Here is a 21,126-nt window from a genome sequence, read left to right as displayed (position 1 = left end):
ACTGGGCTGCAAAAACCTGGCTGAGACTGAGAGGAGAGATGAAACCAAAGATGATTTTCTTCTTCAGTGGTTTGTGGCTCCTTGGAGGTCCTACTCTGCTCCCTGGGCTCCTTCCTCTCAGCCGGCTCTCCTTCAGCTCTGGAAACACCAAGGTTATAAGAATCCAGCTCAATGTTCTCCTGTGGGCCTGACTTCTGCCCCCTGCTGGCCTGGAGAGACATGACAACACAGATATAAGTTACTGCATCACTCCTCTCTTCAGTTCAATATAAACAGGCTGAGTGCTTCATTTCAACCAGTCCTCTAAACAACAAACATGTGTTCATCCTTGAGGATGAAAAAGACGACAGTGACGACCAACAGCAGAGTTACCGGCAGGACGACCAGTCTGATGATATGAACTGTTGGATCTGACGAGACACATTCAGTCATCACATTAGATCACATGACATCATGAGTACAACAGCTCCCATCAAACAGAAACTTTAGTGACATTAAATCTCCTAAAATCACTGAAGTGTGAAGCTCAATGTGGTTTTCAGCTTCAGCCTCGAGGAACAAGCTAACGCCGTCATCCTGGATAAGTTTACAGTTCAGTCCAATGAAAACTACCAACTATCATTGTGACAGAGGAAGGAAGATATTACTGTCACTGATGGACGTACCTGAGCAGGTGAGCTCCACGATGGAGGAAGTGTAACTTAATAATGCACAGTCCCTCAGTGTAGACCCAGACTGAACACAGTCAGATGTGATCTTCCATACAAATATGGGAGGGGGCTCATTTCTGCCTGCTATTGAAACAGCTGAGCCACAGTCTAGATCTCTACAGATTACTGCTGCTTCCTTCAGGGTCCAGTGAGGGGCCACCATCGAGAAAGAAAAAGCCACTGGTCTCCACTCTCCCTGTTTCACCTCCAGTGTACCTGCACAGCGACTGGCTCCTCCCACCAACCTGACAGGCTCTGAAGAGAAACAAGAGAGTCATCAGTAAAAGAATAAAGTGAGTTTCATTAGAACAGAAATGAAGCCAAATCAAAGCTGCAGCTCCTCTTCTACCTGAGCAGGTGAGTCCAACAGCTTTGCCAGGTGAGCAGGTGCTTCTAGCTGAGTCTGATCTTCCACAGTCCAGGAGAGCAGACTCATGGCCTCCACACTGGAACTCTTTGGTCCACATCGGAGCCTCCACTTCTCCATAGAGCGCCCCCTGGAGGACTGAAGGAGCCCCACAGCCGAGCTCCCTACAGACCACCTCTGCATCCTGCTGGTCAAAGTCAGCTTCACACACTGAGGACCACGACTGCTCAGACTTCACCTCCAGTCTGCCTGAACACAGACTAGTCCCATTCACCAGCCTGACAGAGTCTGGAGAGAGAGGATTTAATATTTAATACTCATCTTTATTTACCAACTTATATACTATAACAAATATAATACATGTCATTACAAACAGAAATATAATATATTTTAGGAGGTCCCCTCCTGGAGCCCAGCTGGGGAGTGTCTGGTGGCTAGACCTTGGCCCGTGAGGCCTGGTCAGGCACAGCCTGAAGAAGCAACATGGTGCTGCTCTGTGGACCCACCACCCACAGAGATTATGGAATATTATATCATGTAAAAAGGTGTGCTTTAGAACAGGGTTTTGTACCTTTTATCTTAGTTTTATAAACTTTGAGGTTTCTGCCTGCAAACTTTGTGTTTTCAGTCTGAGCATCCAGTTGCAGGTTTGCAAGCTCACTTTCACACACTGTGAGGGAAGAAAACTCTCACAGAATTTTGACAGGTTTACTGTGTGGTAATGTTTGGTAAAATGGTTTTGTACACTGAAGTTTGCAAGGAGGAAAGAGCAAGAAATTCAAATTCTGACCAATCAGCTTCCTTGGAACCACCACAGCAAATCTAATTGGCTAGACTGTTCAGTCAATCACATGATAGCAAACATCTATAAAGCTGCTAGCTAGGAGAGCTAGACTGACTACAGACTTCACACTGATGGCTTCACAGAACCAGCTAAAATAACCTCTTCAACATCTAATGTATTAATCTGTATGATCCCCAGAATTGGCAACTCAAAAATGTTAACATGGCATTAGCTTTAGCTCACTATTGTGCTGTAAGTTAACTTATCTTAAATTGTAGCTCCTTTTAATGTAACATAACCTACAGACATATTGACTTTAAAGAGGACCTATTATGCTCATTTCAGCTCTAAATTTTTATTTTTGGACTCCAATAGAGTTTTTTATGCATGATTCAAAGTTCAAAAAACTCCTTATTTATCTTATACTGGCCCTTTATGCAGCCCCTCAATACACACAGTTTCTTTGTTTTAGCTCCTGTCTCTTTAAGGCCCCCCTCCCGATGTGCCCACTCTGTTCTGATTGGCCAGCTTTACATATCAGAGTTGTGTAATTTTACCGTGAATGCAAACCAAACATTTCCTGCTCTACTGCTTCAAATTAAAAGCATTTCAATGACTAACTAACGGGACTTTTATTGTGAAGAATTTACAAGAAGTAAAAATGTGTTCCTCACTGAATTAGCAGAGATTCGTTAGTGGCACTAACAACCAGTCGAAACAACAACATATGGGGCTATTTGGAGCTATTTGTTCAGCGGATCAGTTAGAAATAATGCAGGGAGGAAGAGTCCAAGCAGAAACAGCCACAGTGATGATGTTTGATGCAGAGCTGCAGACAACCAGCACACCTCCAACAGGTAAACTACTTATTTTATTTTGCTGTGCTGTGTAGTGGAGTCATGGATTGGTGTAACTACTCTCAGAACTGAGCAGCGAACTCCCGCACTGTGCATGAAGCAGATGTCCATAAAAAGAAATCTGTCACAAACTGACGTCATTTCGGGCTGAAAGTAGAAAAAACCATTGGAAACATATGTTTATCTCGTTATTTGACACGTCAGCCACTTTTAACATGAACATCCGACATTGTGACATTATATATATGTCTGAAAATAAGGAAAAGCATAATACCTCCCCTTTTACAAAGATAGTTTTGTGAGGTTGTGGTCCAAACACTACATATTTGATTTGTATCATACTCATATTTATTCTATATTAGTGATCTTAATCTGTTTCTGCCTCACACTCTGCACTTTGCCTCATTTTCAAAGTCAGCATTTCCACACCTCTGGCACCGTAAACTGGTTCTAGGGTTGTGTAACATCACCTCTCTGGTGGGGAAGGAGCCAGAGCTGGTACAGCAGGAGGAAGGGTACCAACTGGATTTAGTTGGGCTCATCTCTACACACAGCACCGGCTCTGGAACCAAACTCCTGGAGAGGAGCTGGACTCTTCTTTTCTGGAGTTGCTCAGGGTTAGAGGTGTGGGACGAGTGTGGGGATACTCACGAGCCCCCCGCTGACTGTTGCTGTGTTGGAGTTCTCCCCGCAGAGCAAGAGGGTCACCTCGTTGTGACTATATGACACAAGAAGAATGACTCTGACCTGACAGAATAGTGAAGTCTGCTCCAGGAGTTGGATGGTCTGTGATTTAGGCTGTTTGATGGGCAAGTTAACCGGGAGGGAAATGGAGATGTGGATGATTCTACCTCTGTAGAACAGGCGGACTACAAACAACAGGCTCTCTGACATGCTAACTTGTTTTAATTTGTAACGTAGCTGTTGCTTATGAGGTGGATGTGACTGAGCTGCTCAGGAGAGCTGCAGGGTGTGTGAGTGAACCACAGCAGGTTGCTTAAAGCTGCAGATTGTCTCAGTTTGAAGCAATGAGCCTCCAGGAACAAGCTAACTTCTCTACCCTTTAGGATGCCGTCATCCTGGATAAGTTTACAGTTCAGTCCAATGGAAACCACTGACTATCACTGTGATAGAGGAAGGAAAATATTACTGTCATAGATGATGTCACTGATGGACTTACCTGAGCAGGTGAGCTTCATGGTGGAGTAAGAGTAATCTGATGATGCACATTCCCTCATTGCATATGCAGACTGAACACAGTCAGATGTGATCCTCCATACAAGTGTCCGTGAGGTCTCAGTTCTGCTTCCTGTTGAAACAGCAAAGCCACAGTCCAGTTCTCTACAAACTGAAGCTGCTTCCTTCAGGGTCCAGTCAGAGTACTTCACTGGTCTCCACCCTCCCTTTTTCACCTCCAGTGTACCTGCACAGCGACTGGCTCCTCCCACCAATCTGACATGTTCTGAACAGAAACAAGAGAGTCATCAGTAAAAGAATAAAGTGAGTTTTATTAGAACAGAAATGAAACCAAATCAAAGCTGCAGCTCCTCTTCTACCTGAGCAGGTGAGTCCAACAGCTTTGCCAGGTGAGCAGGTGCTTCTAGCTGAGTCTGATCTTCCACAGTCCAGGAGAGCAGACTCATTGCCTCCACACTGGAACTCTTCGGTCCACATCGGAGCCTCCACTTCTCCATAGAGCGCCCCCTGGAGGACTGAAGGAGCCCCACAGCTGAGCTCCCTACAGACCACCTCTGCATCCTGCTGGTCAAAGTCAGCTTCACACACTGAAGACCACGACTGCTCAGACTTCACCTCCAGTCTGCCTGAACACAGACTAGTCCCATTCACCAGCCTGACAGAGTCTGGAGAGAGAGAACCATCATTAGTTTTGGGAATATTTACCTGCAACATTCATACCAATAGAGATTTTTCTGAATTTTAAGTATGAACTGATAAAGAGAGAGAGCACATTCATACCTGACTCAAGTCTTTATTTATAGAAAATATTTCAAGCTATTTGTAGGATTTGAACATGTCTTGATCAGGCTCCGTCTAGTGGTAACATGAAGAACGACACTGTGGTGGACAGCAATGCATGATACCAGAAATAAAGATGTACAACTTTAAAAGGAGGCGTCTCTCTGTTATAAAGTCACACCCTCATAACTCTGTTCACAGTAGAATAATGGATGAAGCTACAGCTAATCTGAATTAGACTCCTCCTGTTTTCCTCTGTCAGATTATTGCTTTCAGCAGTAGCAGCTCATGCTATCAGACCTCAGCTCACAGTACAGTGAACTGTAATTGTTAACGCTGGTCTGAGGTAGCGATGCTTGAGGTATCTTTAAGGTCTTTTATCGGTACCAAAACAAGGAGATTATTGGATGGTAAAATCTGGTTTTGGGTTCTGCTTGTTTCCAGGGAGATATTGTTGAGTTCATATTGTGACACTGTTGTAAACATTGCTGTTGCTGCTGATCAAACTCTATATTTTTAAATTAAAAATAATAAATCCATTATAATCTGGATTCATGATTTTCTTAAAATAATAATTTAAAAGTAGTAATAACTCTTTTGTAATGAAAAGAACTGATAAGATTATCAATAAAGAATGAGACTGATAAGGGATATTGATAAAAGTAGTTGTATTGATAAATTCCTAAAGAAACTGATCACTAGTCTGAAGTCAGTACATCTGATCATCATGTTGACACTGAGCTGACAGAGAGCAGCAAACTGGTCTGTTTACACTGTGTTAATGTGAATGATTAAATACCATATACATACAGTATATTGTAACTCAAAACTACTACTACTCCTGCTTTCTCTTGTAGTGTGAATATCTGAGCCATCCTGCTAATGCTTTGTGTCTGTGTGACGGTAATAAACTCTTCAGAAAATCACTGTTTGATGATAACCGACTCTTTGCCTACCTAATTTGTAGTTGTTGACACTGTTACAGAGGCTGATGGTGAGGTTGTCAGTGATGTCCAGGAGGAACAAGTAGTCGCTGACACTGAACATGTGAATTTCTTCAGGATCTGAGGCGACGGCCCTCAGCTGAGCCTCTTTTGCATTCTTTACACCTAAGAGAAAAATGTAGTGTTAAAACTGACTTAAAAACTTGAAATAGGGGAAAAGAAAACAATTTGATTGGCAAAGTAATAAAATTATTGTTTCCTGTTGCTTCCTGCTCCTTAAACCTCAATTGACAGAGCATGCTGATGGTTGTGTAATTTTAATCCCATTAAACAGAATTAAATAGAAATCATACGTACTTTATATCACTACCAAAGCATACCACATTTTTAGCTTGACTTTCCTCTTTATGAGCAACAAATTGGTTTAATTACTTTCAGCCCACTATTAAAAGACTTGATTTAATGATGTAAGACATTAAATGATATAAACTATAAATGTAGTCATACACATATCTTAAGAGTCTTTCTAACTATCGTTTTCATTGCAGCAAAATATCATGTTTAATTCATGTTAATGTCACGTTATTCTTTCATGGTAAAATAATAGTATTGTAATAATAGTTTCAGAGTTGCAGAGAGAAAGTCAATCACCAATAGTGTAGACCTCAATGCTAGGGTCTCTCAGGTCCCGTGAATCAGGGTATATATATTCCGGGGACTCTTCATCAGTAATCAGGATAACAATTTTTTGGGAGTCTGCACGCATTCCCACTTCGCTCTTAAAGCTGTTGCGGAGGATGTAGTTCAGAGCTCTTCCTGTGTGACAGAAATAAAGAGACATTAAAAGGTACAGAGACTTTATTTTGTGTGTCCCTTCTTCCAGACATAAATGTCCCATTCACTTTGCTCATAAACTGTTAGGTGACTGACAGTTGGAGCGCTTCAACAACTCAATTCAACAATGTCTTGTGCTTTGATAGAAAAGTTAAAGCAGCAGTGTTCTTCTACAAAGCCACTGTTTGTGCTTTTCTTTGATATTGAGCCATACTGTTGTAATTTTCACTCTAGGACTGTTAAAATGTCATTTTATTAAGATTTAATATTTTGTCAGATGAGAAAGTAACCATGTACATTCCCAATATGTGGTCAGTATATCCAAATAACATCTGTTTGTAAATCTGCTGTGACATCTGCCGGCCATCTTGCGTCTTGTGTCGTCATACTGGGGAGAATATGATCCAATGAACTGATCTGTGCAGCTTTTTGGTGATTTTGATTTTTGGTGATTTTGACTCTAATGTTTTGATATATGATGTAATTCCTTTTGGAAGATTAATGATGGTCTTACAGATGAAATCTAACAATTGTAGCTGCCGCATTAGTTTGTCTGAATATAAAGTGAAGCTTCATGTTTTTACTGAACAGAACAACAGCACTGCCTGTGGGGCTCTATATGTACAGATATCACCACATTTACATAAATATAAATGTATTGAAATGCACAGATCAGTCTATATGACGCTGTGTTTCATTTAATTAAGCAACATAACACTTTGGATTTTTATTATAGCTACATTACAGACTGAATAACATAATTTAGTGCATCTCTCTGTCAATGAGGTGATTTTTTTTGTGAGAGAAAAGTGTTAGTGAAGTTTTGACTTGAGATTATTTTGTCACAATACAGTCTGGTAGGTGTGTTGAGGACTTGGAAAGTTCTGGGGAGTACGCTTTATAAAATAAAACACAATTTAACATAGACTGATCTGTTCATTTTAACACATATTTATTAAAAAATATTTTAAAAAAATAAAATATTAAAAATCACCTCCATGCAAAATTGGACTTTGAAGTATGTATTGCACACAATTTGAAAGTGTAAAATTGTGTTATTTGTACATAGATTGAAGAGACTGGGCTGATAGACAAGTTTTATAAAAGTACAGATACGTTTAAAACCAAAGTAATAAATAAAAGTATGATAAAAAAGGATGATTAAAAGGACTGCCTTTTTTCACTTACGTAATATTGCAAAAATCCGGCACATCCTGTCACAAAAAGATGCAGAAAAAATAGTCCACACATTTGTTACTTCTAGGCTGGATTATTGAAATTCCTTATTATCAGGCTGCCCTAACAAGTCTCTAAAGACTCTCCAGCTGGTCCAGAATGCAGCTGCATGTGTTCTGACTAAAACTAGAAAAAAAAACACATTTCTCCCATTTTAGCTTTGCTGCACTGGCTCCCTGGAAAATCCAGAACTGAATTTAAAATCCTTCTCCTAACCTACAAAGCTCTTAATGGTCAGACATCCTCATATCTTAAAGAGCTCATAGTACCGTATTATCCCAATAGAACGCTGCGCTCCTAGAATGCAGGCTTACTGGTGGTTCCTAGAGTCTCCAAAAGTAGAGTGGGAGGCAGTCTTTCTTATAACATCAGTTGTTTTATCTTCTCTCTGTGTACTCCAGCTCAAATAAATACGTTTGGCCATCAAAATGAAGTGACTCTTGATCAACCTCATATTAGTCCATGGGATAATCTGTCATTGCGCATAGTTTTTTTTAGTTTCCTTGCAGTCTAACCATGGTGAAAGTCAGCCTCATATATGTAAACAAACCGGTGTGTGTGGATGAATATGTGGGTTGTTAGGCTAGCTGGCAGGTTACCCTGGATTTAGATCTCTATGCAGTTAGAAATAATGCTGCTGCAGGCAGCTGGTTTCTGTGTTCACTTTCTTTCAGATTCAGAAACAAACTTTTGAAGTGATTCAAGTAAAAATCATGTTTATTTGTAAAGCTGTAGGAGTCTCAGTAGCTTGCCCCGATGATTGTTGTTTTGTGCATTGAAAGTCTTTTTGTGAATCGCCAGAATCTCTATGATGGTGTGCAGAACGCAAAGCAAATTTTTTGCATGGCATGATTACATACATAGTCGATACAAACTTGAGCAAAAAATTCACGCATATTGCAACGCGTCATGAATGTACTTCAGAGCGTACAGAGTAAAGAGGGAAAGGAGAGAGACTGAAGGGAAATGACAGAAAGAATCAAAGTTCCTGGTGAGTTCTGAGTTCAGTCAGAGGCTGAACTGAACACAAACACACAGAAACTTTCCCTCAGACATGTTCAGTGCCTTCCGTTGCTCACTAGGCGCAGCTAATGTACAGTAATGTATTTTGGCTGTTTGGGGCAAATAAACACAAACGATCCCGCAGTCAAACTTGAACAAGTAATGCAAGTTCTCGTAAAATAGTCTCTCTTCATCCATGCTAACGGCTGACTGGAGGGGAAACGGAAATGTCAAGGACGTCGGTGTTGATTTTGACCAATGAAAATCGGTTGGAGGTGGAGCAAGTGCATGAAACTTTGCAAAAATAAAGGGCGAGCGGTTTTTCAAACAAGCGACATGTCACTCAGCCTGTTTGATGACACACGGAGCAGGTTAGGACATCTTAACTGGGAAAAACTGACACAATCTGATGTTCGCTCGTTCAAATCGCATCCAGTTAGGAATCGGTGTGATGTAGCTGGAGAGAACAAAGTTAGCATGACACATAGAGCCACAATGGCCACATTTATGGGAAATACATCAGGTTCAAATAAACCAGAATTTTCCATTAATATTATGATAGCAACAATAATACAAATTACCATCATTGTTCATCTAATTTCTACTGTAACCCTACTATTTCTGGACTGAGCATGAATGTATAACATAAGCACTTTTCACTAATTTTATCTGAGGTCTGTTCTGATGATGTTATTTGTCAGCAGAGACACAGTTTTCCTGATCTGTCAAGGGACTGAATTTCATTTACAAATTGCTCCATATATTCAATATATTCTATATTATAAATACTTCAAGTTAAAATTTTGTATAAAAATACGGATCACTGACCTAAATACAGAAAGTAAATATATTTGGATCTAATCAGAGTCTCTGCCTCAGTCCCTCACAGTGTAAAGCTGGTGTGGATCAGACAGTGTGCTGTTAAATCACCTATGGCGCACAATCGTTTTGTTAGTCGCAGCTTGGCTATGGCCTCCAGCAGGGATTGTTTGGTCTGGTGGGTGTTCAGCTGCCACTCGTTCTCTAGGATGCCACCGTACTGAACCAGACCTGCAGAAAACACAGAAATGTGTAAAACTGACACACTGACCCATTTTTTGTTTTTCAATGATAATGAGAATAACAATGATAATAATGAATATCAGAATAATATTTTATCTTCTTGAACAGATGCATTAGTTTATTAGTATTATTATTGTTACTATCTTGTTGACTTCAGTCAGGTTGAGTCGAGTCTAGAATGCAGGTTGATGGTACTGAACGGTCAGCAGTGTGCGCGTACACCTACAGTAAAAACGTGTCAGTCACCATCTGCACTGCTTAAAGTGACTCAAGTGAGTTTTTAATACAGTTTAATGTTGTAATTCCTCCATTTTTATCGCTGACATCTAGTCTAGTAACGTGTAAAAGAAGAGTAGGTGGGAGAAGGTGAGGGCTTTTGTTAGTGTTGGACTTTAGAGTGCAAGTATATGGCTACTTCCTGGAGGAAATGGACATTGACACCATTGTTGGAGGAGTTGGAGCGAGGCAGTGATGATGTGGATGACCCAACATGACAACGTTGTGCATCCCTCCTAGCTAGAATGTTTTGTTCAAAGACTCAGTAGTAACAGAGGCTGTATGCAGATAGCAGTTATTTTGCTATAACTGCTATCTCAAATACTCTTGTTATCATGTGTCATTTTGCTGCTTTTTTGCTAATTTTGAATTTGGGACCTGTGCCTGTATTTGAATATTTTCACATTGTGCTATAAAGATTTTAGTATTTTGAGTACTTTATACACAAGCAGAAGTAGTAATAGTACCAGGAGCAGTAGTGTTAGTAGTTGTAGTAGTAAAAATATTACCGATCTGGACTTTGTCAGGGCCGATGTTGAAGTTGCTGACTGTTTGATTTAGAAAGGACCTAAAGGTTTTATATTCTTCAGGGCTGATGCTGATGGATTCACAGACTAACAGCACGATGTCAGCCTTGGCTGTGCTTTCACACTGAGAACCTGGAAGAAAACAGAGGATTGTGGGATACAATACACAAGAGACCAGATATAGAAGCAAGACTAAGACTGTGTCTGAAATCACTCCTTATTTACTACAAAGTTCACTCTATTTACCCTCCTCCATTTTATTTCAGTGTTCAAATTCTGTGTGTAAATTTATCCAACATTTAGAGCCTCAAATGTTCCACAATAGAACAGAAAAGTCGTGTTCATGTCATGAACACTACTTCCTGCAAACAATCCCACAATGCCATGCATTGCATTTTATAGACACAAATATTATATTCCACAGCTGACAGGGATAATGTATCATTGTGATGATTAGTGAGTGTCCAAAATCTGGATTTTCACTTTTCAATGTTAACATTAGCATATTTTATTAGTTATTAGCTTTGAGTGTATTTGGTCATAAACCAAAGTGGATTCATTGTCCTGATGGAGGTGCGGGTAACGTCCTCCAACTCCTCCTGGGGGATCAGAGGCGTTCCCAGACCAGATGATATATTCTCTCTTTTTACCTGTTGGTTGGTGTTTATCTTCAGCCTGGAGTCCTGCAGAGAAAATCAGAAAATTAAATTTACACTGTAAAGATTTCCAGCAGCTCAGAGCTCATCTCACTGAAAACACACAGATTATTGAACTCACTCAGGAATCATGTGACCAGTTTACCACTAACCTGCAAAGCCACAAACAACATATGTGGACCAGAATCTGACTTTTACAGTTGTTTTACCAAATATGCTACAGACAATTATAATTTGTGTGTGAAAATAACATGTTGAATTTTCAGCAACTAGAAAATGGAGCTAAAAACCAAGTCAGACTAAAGTATTTGCTCTCTGGCTTGGAAACCTGGAAGAGAGAAACAGTCAGCTGGACATCTAAAGTAATCCTGTTTTCAAACCTATAGTTGGTTTGCTCTGGTCTGAATTAGTTAATCAGCTAAAGTTAAATGTAATTACTTTCTCCCCTCACCCGAGAAAATGAATTTTAACCTACATCTTAGTAAATAAGTTTGTTATCCCACATTAATAGCTAATTAGCTAAATTCAACCATGGAGAAAAACAAAACAGCTAATGTCCTGCTGAAACTAGATTATCTTAATTTATCTTATTTTAGCTCAGATTAGCTTAGTTTAGCTGAGTAGCAGTAGCTCCCATCTCAGTTTTTGACTCAAGTGGAATTCATAAGATTTTGTGTTTTTTTAAGTTAAATATATTAATGCATTAAAATGTAAATTAATTAAACAGGTTTCAACTTAAAATCACAAATGGTTCATGAACAGACACAAACAGAGTCAATATAATATGAACTATAAATACAATAAAGTTTATTTATTTTTCCCAAACAAAAAGAGTAGAAACAGGTTTTTGTAGATATTACATGTTTTCCTCACATTCCTGCAGATTGTGTAAAGGTAGACTGCAGTATGAGATACTATCAGTTATTCTGGGGTGAAAATAATCCTCATGAAAACATAAAAATTGAAGGAAAAACAATCATCTCTCTGTGCCTGGTCAGTCTGAAACTTTAAAACCTTTGTTCTTGACCTCACTGCTTCTACTTTCTGCTTCTTCTTTGAAGAGCAGCAGATGAGATGAACACATGAACACAAGCTCAACAGACGCTTCATACAGATTTAATGGAAAACTACGGTTCATTAAAACTTTGTCTAACATGTTGGTTTGTTTCCCTTCTGATCGTCTGACTGCTCATATTTCTGACCTATCAGACATCTTTTTAGTGATGTCACCGCAGTTACTTCTTGCTTTACAGATTTTACATTCAAAACATATCACTGCTGAAAACCTTGTATCTCCAAATGTCAGACTCTCCAGAAACAAACTATTTTTAATTGGATGACTGGATGCATTTTTGTCATCACAGTTCAACTTGTTACAACTTACATGTAAACACATCAGTCATTAAACTCTGTGAAAAGAAGTGATGTGAAACTATCAGGACTGAACTGAAGATACTTCACTACTTTTTACTGATAAAGTTTACCTTCAGTGAAGTTTTGAATGCAGGATTTTGACTTAAATTCAGTATTTTTACAAAGGAGTTTTGAACCTTTCACACATCCATCATTACAGATTTCAGATATTAACTTGTTGAGTACAATGTTGTTATTACTGATAGAAATAATGGACAAAACTATGAAAATAAGCCAGAATTGTTTTAGTGCAACAGACTGTGTTAATGTAACACAGCAGCTAAGAATGACTTCAATAACCAGAAATCCTGTGTGATGACATCACATGACTACTGTACTATTTAAAGTCTCCGTTTCTCTTTTTTTCTACAAAATGACCAGTAGTCCCCTGTTGGTAACATAGGAATGTGTGTGTGTGTGTGTGTGTGTGTGTGTGTGTGTGTGTGTCTGTGTGAGTACTTGTATTTGTCCCTTTTGGGGACACACCTCAAGTCCCCATAACGTAAATCATTACATCATCACAGTATCTGACGGCTGCAGTTACGTCTTACTTTACAGATTTTACATTCAAAACTTAACACTGTTGTCAGGCAAAAACCTTGTATCTCTAGATCTCAGCTTTTCCAGAAACTCAGTGAAACAAACTACTTTTAATTGGATGACTGGATGCATTTTTGTTGAATTGTCACAATTCTACTCATTACAACTTACATGTAATCACATCAGTCATTAAACTCTGTGAAAAGAAGCGATGTGAAACTATCAGGACTGAACTGAAGATACTTCACTACTTTTTACTGATAAAGTTTACCTTCAGTGAAGTTTTGAATGCAGGATTTTGACTTAAATTCAGTATTTTTACAGAGGAGTTTTGAACCTTTCACACATCCATCATTAAAGCAGAGTCCTACCTGAGCTCCACAGCAACACCAACACCATCAGCAGGTGATCCATGACCAGGTAGACCATCTGTCTCTGTCTCTGTCTGACAGACTCCTCAGCTCTCCTCTGCTAATAACATGTTCTGTTTCCTCTTTTATCACCTCATCAGCCCGGAAACAAACTAACTGATGAGCAGCTTCTAAGAACTGAAGCCACTAACCGCAGGGTCAGTTCACTGAACTTATTTGACCAGATTTTGAGATATTGACCTTTTCTTCATCATCGTCCTCAGTACAAGGTCATGCTGTGCAGCCAGACTTTGTTTAAACCTTCAGTTCAATCAGGAGAGACATGAATGAAGTAAAGGTAATTGATTATTATTACAGATGTTATGGTCTTGGTCAACAGATTCTTTGCACTTAGATTTTTCTGCTGAAACTGATAAGTCTGATGAGGTTGATGAAATGCTGAAACTGATGAATCTGCAAAGACTAGGTGGTGATGGGGAGGTTGAGGGGTGCGCATAACAGTAGCATGAACGCACAAAAGGCAGAGAGAGAGAAACATTTAAAAAGACAGCAGCAAGATGATAATGGAGCTGTCGCTGTGCTACTGGATATATGTGAATAGCTGATGTGGCTCAATTGACAGCAAGGAAATTATGAGTGAACATGTGTGAGAGATGTGAATGGAAGGATAAAATGAGAAATACAACTACAGGCATACACATACAAAACATAGTCTTCCTGAAGTTTTCAAAAATACCCAAACTGTCTTCTGAATTTTGGGGAAATGTGTCTGAAATGATGCAGCAGCAGAAATGTAGATTATTTCCATCTGATGGAACAATGCAGCAATAAAAACATGGAGCCTGTTGTTTGAAGAATTCACTCATGAGTAATATGAACAACATGATGGACGCTGCTGTCAACTGTGCCAAAGTTCAGCAGCGTTCCTGTGTTGTCTATCAGAGTTTCCCAACTTTTTGACTTTTAGCTGACTTTTTAATTAAAAACAAAACAACAGGACTCAGTCAAAGGGTGGGGGAATTGCTTTATTCATCGATAAAAATCATAAAAGTTAATCTGCTAGTAAAATGTCACCAGTTATGGACAGTATCTTGGAATGCATCACAGTAAGTAGGGAAATGTTATCTGAACTGTATAATAATAATAATAATAATAATAATAATAATAATGTAAATAATGATGCTGTAGGGGTATTTCTGTATCTCAATAAGGCATTTGACACGGCACACCATGGCTTATTATTAAAAGACCCCAAAGGGAAAAAAGAAAAAAAAAGATAAATTATATTAATGGTAAATTATCAAAAATCAATTGCAATACTATATAAAGCCAAAGATCTTCTAAATCAAGCTTCATTATATACCTTATACTATTCCTTTATACTCCAATATGTAACTTACTGTGTGGAAGTGTTGGGAAATACATATAAACAAACACTAAACCAACCTCCATCTTTCAAAAAAGAGGTATAAGAACTATAAAAAAAACTACTTAAAGAACCAACAAATCTACACTTTATTAAATTAAAAGCACTAAAATATAAAGATCTGATCAACTTCAAAACTTCCCAAATTATGTACAGAGTAAAAAATCCACAATTACGCAACAGTATCTAAGGGTTGTTTGAAATGAGAGAAAGTAAACATGACCTGAGAGGAACTTGTATGTTCAAAAAACATTTAATCAGAACAAATGAAAAATATCATGATCATCATGAAGAAATGAAAACACGTAGAACACTAACCAAATTAAAAAAAAAAATCTTCAAAGATAATATATTGAACGGATATGGGATGGACTTGTGATGTTTTGTTTGCTTCCAACCGGATTGATTTGTTCTCATGTTGCTTGAATGTTTGGTTTGCTTTTTGATTTGATAGAGATGGGTATCATGGACACTGGTGGTAGATAGCTGAGTTTTCATATTAATCATAAAGTTGATTGTTAAAGCCAAAAAAAAAAAAAAGGGGGGGGGGGGGGGGGGGGGGTACTAGACTAGATTCTTCCTACTCCTTTTCAAACATGGAATGCCTTCTTTGAATTGTTTGCTGGGATTTTGATATATATGTTTGCTGATGGTTGTGTTTTGTTTTCTTGTTTATATATATATTATTTTGTTGTTTCTTTAATCTTGTTTTTTTCTTTTGACATGTTTGATTTTTTTTATTGAATTTGTATTTCCTATTTATTTATCATTTATCATTAGTGTTTGAATATTGCAAACTATATTATATAGTATCAATAGGGCTTGAAATGAACTTTTTTGATTATGGCTACTAGATTTTAGAGTTACCAGCCAATCAGAATTTCAACCAGCTGAAATATTTTTCTTGCAATAAACCAGATTATGAGAGCTGCTCAATCAATTTAAACATAAGTATTAGTAAAAAAACATGACTCTTCTTTGTCTTGAGAAGCTGCAGCATGTATTAACTGACACACTGTAGTCTGTACTGTACATTTACTGCCAGACTGACAATTTACTGCTAACCTTTTCCACTGCTCTGCTCACATTCACCTTCACTTTTCTGCCGCTCGCCCTCTCACTCAACCACTCACTCACTATGCACACACATTACTCACTGCCCTATTCCTTAACGGAGCGCCGCTACCAAGAGTTTCCCAGGCAATGACACAGAGGTTGACTCTCATTTCGGAACAGCACTTTACAGAGGCTTCCAAGCACTATTGATTTCCAAATGAATGGATATTTGGCTTTATTTTTGGCATAAAAAAATGTTTTTTTGGCCCAGATGGGGTTCTCGTTGGCCTGGCAGTCCAACAGACCTCTACAATTATTTGGGAAACACTGCATAATTGATTTGGGAATGAAACTGATATGACAATAGTCAAGAATGCCATTTATGGTATTGCAAAACCACTAACACACATCTATAACTTGTCCTTCCAAACTGGTAAATTTCCCAGCAAAATTAAAATTGCAAAAGTTAATCCATTATATAAAGTTTTACAAATTACAGGCCTGTTTCTTTACTTTAACAAATCTATAAGATACTAGAAAAACTCTTTATTGACAGGTTAGACAATTTCATTGAGAAGCACAATTTGCTGACAGTCAGTATGGATTCAGAACAAACAGATGAACATCTTCGGTGCTAATTGAATTAATAGAAGAAATTACTAACAGTATCGACCAAAAAAAGCATGCAGTGGGAGTATTTATAGATCTAAAAAAAAAAGCTTTTGATACCCTTAATCACAATATATTACTAAATAAATTGGAAAGTTATGGTATTGTGCTGAATTGGTTGAGAAGCTATTTCAGAAACAGGCAAACATTTGTAAAGATTGGTGATTATAAATCAACATGCTTGGATATTACTTGTGGAATCCCTCAGGGATCAGTATTAGGCCAGACATTGTTCAATTTGTACATAAAAGATATATGCAGAGTATCAAAAATACTGAAATTTGTTTTATTTGCAGATGAGACTAATATTTCTTGTTTTGGGGAGAATTTACAGCAGCTTACAGGTGATCATAATGGAAATGAGTAAATTAAAACAGTGATTTGACATAAACAAATCATTTAATTGGAACAAAACAGAGATTGTGCTATTTAGAAATTGTAAAACAAACACTTGTGTACAAGTTCTTGTGGATATTTTGAGCGATGGTCAGCACCTCAGTGGAGAAAAGCACACACGAGCCTTTTACTCTGAGCAAGACACTGAACCCCAAGTTGGCCAGGACCCTGTCTGGCAGCTCTTCCACCATTGGTGGAAGTGTGTGTGTGTGAATAGGTGAAACAGGCAAAAATTGTGAAGTACTTTGTCTCTTTTATAGTATATAAAATACAGTTATAAGTGAAAAGATATAAACTCATCAAATATAACTATATACAGATAATTATGTTACAAATGGTCCAATCAGATCTCTCTGCTCTTCTTCTTCTGGTCTTAATAAAGGTCTCACTACTTCCTGTTTTGGCACTGAGCGTTGGTGCTGGTTCCTCACCATACTGGGCTGCAAAAACCTGGCTGAGACTGAGAGGAGAGATGAAACCAAAGATGATTTTCTTCTTCAGTGGTTTGTGGCTCCTTGGAGGTCCTACTCTGCTCCCTGAGCTCCTTCCTCTTCAGCCGGCTCTCCTTCAGCTCTGGAAACACTGAGGTTATAAGAATCCAGCTCAGTGTTCTCCTGTGGGCCTGACTTCTGCCCCCTGCTGGCCTGGAGAGACATGACAACACAGATCTAAGTTACTGCATCAGTCCTCTCTTCAGTTCAATATAAACAGGCTGAGTGCTTCATTTCAACCAGTCCTCTAAACAACAAACATGTTCATCCTTCAGGATGAAAACGACGACAGTGACGACCAACAGCAGAGTCACCAGCAGGACGACCGGTCTGATGATAAGAACTGTTGGATCTGACGAGACACATTCAGTCATCACATTAGATCACATGACATCATGTGAACAACAGCTCCCATCAAACAGAAACTTTAGTGACGTTAAATCTCCTAAAATCACTGAAGTGTGAAGCAGCTTGTTGATTATAAGTTCATCTGATCTCCTCTGTATGCTGATGATGTTGGACAAAAACAACTCATGTGTTTACAGCCGGTTTGAAAGAATGAATGAAAGTCTGCTGATTGTCTCCTTAAAGCTCCTGTCTGGTTGAAATGATTCAACTGATTGTTAACAATCAACATCTTTACATGCAGTTAAATCAAATGTGATCCTGGTGAAGCTCTGAGTTCTCCTGATGACATTCAGCTCATCATGTAAAGTCCTGTTTATTATCATTATAGTGCTTATCTGGCTTCACTGACTCGTTTGCTGTCTTTTACTTTTCACTACAACACAGTTGTTATGGTTCAATAACATTAAAGAAGCCGAGAAGGAAACAGTTTACAGTTCCTTCATCAGATTCTGCCTCAGCTCTCTGTAGGTCGCTGGGTCGGTCCTGCTGCCTGATGACTTTTTATCATGTTTTACAAACATGGAAACAAAGTCAGTGTGACGTCTCAGTTCCACTGAGCTTCACACTCTGCTTCAGCTTACCTGTGACAGTGAGAGACAGCAGACGGCTCTCAGAGGAGAAGTTATGATAAAAAACATAGACGCCATAAACACAGCTGTAGCTTCCTTGGTGGGCGGGGTCTGCAGCAGGAAACAGGAAGTCAGCAGAGTGATTGACAGCTGGCTGGGTGTAGATGTGTGCCGTGTTGGAGGAGGTGAAGGTGAGCTGGAAGGAGCCTCCTGGGTACTGAGGCTGGATGGAGCAGCTGATGGTGAAGTTGGAGCCCCGGCGCACCTGAAACCCCTGCTGCTGGGCCTCGGAGACCCCGTCCATGGTAGAAGACACAGAGATGATTGGCTGAACCAGCAGGTCTGTAAACACGGAGAGATGATGGTCTGTGTAATGCTTATCAGTTCAATTTTCCATATAAAAAATAGACAATTGAATTCAATTTTCCAAAATTGTATTTTTCATTTGGAATGTTGGATAGAAAAATGGAAAAATAGAAAATCATAAAGTTTTCATTTGTACATGTGTCTTGGGCTACCTGAGAAGGCAGGTCTAAGCGCCTGACTCAACAGATCCCGCTGTTAGGTGTCGCCAGGTCTTCCCTCTAAATGTACATTTTGGCATTTGTTTATGTAAATATACAGCATATAGCTTGAGAGTCATATACAGTGATATCACCATATTGCCTTGGACAAAAAAGCTAAATATGCTAGCCTATGTGGCTAACATTAACCTTGTTGTGCAGTGTGTCCGTGCTTCATAAACACTTGCAGATGCAGCCGCTGCACAGATTGAAATAAAAAAACAAAGTCAGATTATAGAAGTTAGACTAATCACTGTAAAGTTGATTAGCTGAGAAGTCTTCTCCTCAGCCCAGGTCAATGCATACTGTGAGTCAGGAGGAAATTGGTGTTATAAATGTTTGTGTGTAGATGCTCCAGCAGCTTATTGTCTCGCCTTCTCAGGCAAGTACAAATGAAAACTATAATTTTATATTTTTCCATTATTCTATCCAACATTCCACAAATAGAAAATAAAACGACTCTAAAATCTTAATTATACATTGATCTGACAAATGAAAAATACAATTTTTGAAAAATGAATTCAATTTTCCGATTTTCAATTTTTATTTTTTATATGTAAAATTGAACTGATAAGTGTTACACGGACCAGATGATGAATCCTTTTATCTCTGTGAGAAACTGAATGTTGTTTTCTCCTAATTTGTTTGTTCAAATAAATGAAGGTTGATCACACAACACAGAGAACTCCTACATTCATGTGTAATAAATAGATTAACATCCTCAGCTGCCTTTTGATTCGTCTGAGACGATCAACATGTTAATAAGACATTCGTACAACACTGCACGCACAATAGTTTCCAACAGAAACAAGTAGTGAACACAACACTGACATATCATCAGCTTTTTTGGTTGATATATTAAACTTGTCAGCAAACAGTTGCTTATTTGTTTAGGCAGCAAGCAACAACTATATTAATGTCTTATGTAGTTGTTGCTTGTAAGGTGGAATTGAAAGTCCAACTGATGTCACTGATGGACTTACCTGAGCAGGTGAGCTCCACGATGGAGGAAGAGGAACCTGATACTGCACAGTCACTCAGTGCAGATCCAGATTGAACACAGTCAGAACTGATCCACCATGTAGATCTGAGTGAGGCTTCATTTCTGCTTCCTGTTGAAACAGCAGAGCCACAGTCCAGATCTCTGCAAGCTGAAGCTGCTTTCTTCAGGGTCCAGGATACATCCTGCACTGGTCTCCACTCCCCATGTTTCACCTCCAGTGTACCTGCACAGCGACTGGCTCCTCCCACCAACCTGACAGGCTCTGAACAGAAACAAGAGAGTCATCAGTAAAAGAATAAAGTGAGTTTCATTAGAACAGAAATGAAGCCAAATCAAAGCTGCAGCTCCTCTTCTACCTGAGCAGGTGAGTCCAACAGCTTTGCCAGGTGAGCAGGTGCTTCTAGCTGAGTCTGATCTTCCACAGTCCAGGAGAGCAGACTCATGGCCTCCACACTGGAACTCTTTGGTCCACATCGGAGCCTCCACTTCTCCATAGAGCGCCCCCTGGAGGACTGAAGGAGCCCCACAGCCGAGCTCCCTACAGACCACCTCTGCATCCTGCTGGTCAAAGTCAGCTTCACACACTGAGGACCACGACTGCTCAGACTTCACCTCCAGTCTGCCTGAACACAGACTAGTCCCATTCACCAGCCTGACAGAGTCTGGAGAGAGAAGATGTACAATTCAATACTGATATTTGTTTACCATCTTATATACTATAACAAATATAATACATCTCAGTAGGTTCCCTCCTGGGGAGTCTTGTGGCTGGGCCTTGGCCCATGGGGCCTGGTCAGGCACAGACCAAAGAAGCAACATGGAGCTGCTCTGTGGACCCACCACCCACAGGGATTATGGACTGTTAAATCATGTAAATAGGTGTGCTTGAGAACAAGGTTTTATACCTTTGATCTTATTTTTGTAAATTTTTAGGTTTCTGCCTGCAAACTTTGTGTTTAGAGTCTGAGCATCCAGTTGCAGATTTGCAA

General features: G+C 39.2%; 2 protein-coding genes across 2 annotated transcripts in view; both read right to left on the bottom strand.

Moving 5' to 3' along the window:
* The window catches only part of LOC122971137 (microfibril-associated glycoprotein 4-like), a 750,976-nt gene that overhangs the window by 351,948 nt on the left and 377,902 nt on the right, over window positions 1–21,126 (bottom strand). The gene's annotated exons all lie outside the window — the stretch shown is intronic.
* Window positions 447–13,614, bottom strand: LOC122971762 (scavenger receptor cysteine-rich type 1 protein M130-like). Its single transcript, XM_044338502.1, has 8 exons — window positions 13,557–13,614; window positions 10,559–10,708; window positions 9,642–9,761; window positions 6,291–6,455; window positions 5,652–5,804; window positions 4,064–4,186; window positions 1,060–1,365; window positions 447–965 (listed from the first exon to the last, which is right to left on the bottom strand). The coding sequence occupies exons 1-8, from the start codon at window positions 13,612–13,614 to the stop codon at window positions 619–621; spliced, it is 1,422 nt and encodes a 473-aa protein (XP_044194437.1). The 3' UTR covers window positions 447–618.

Source organism: Thunnus albacares, chromosome 20, assembly GCF_914725855.1.
Source record: "Thunnus albacares chromosome 20, fThuAlb1.1, whole genome shotgun sequence".
NCBI classification, from domain to species: Eukaryota; Metazoa; Chordata; class Actinopteri; order Scombriformes; family Scombridae; genus Thunnus; species Thunnus albacares.
This window is presented reverse-complemented; position numbering and strand designations above follow the sequence as displayed.

What these genes read in the sequence shown, in the direction of transcription:
- LOC122971762 (XM_044338502.1), bottom strand. Translation starts at nt 13,614, where the DNA reads ATGGTCTACCTGGTCATGGATCACCTGCTGATGGTGTTGGTGTTGCTG. An exon ending in AAAACGATTGTGCGCCATAG is followed by an intron (nt 6,456 to 9,641) that starts GTGATTTAACAG and finishes TCTGTCACACAG; the next exon opens with GAAGAGCTCTGAACTACATC. An exon ending in TGTCAACAACTACAAATTAG is followed by an intron (nt 4,187 to 5,651) that starts GTAGGCAAAGAG and finishes TCTCTTGTTTCT; the next exon opens with GTTCAGAACATGTCAGATTG.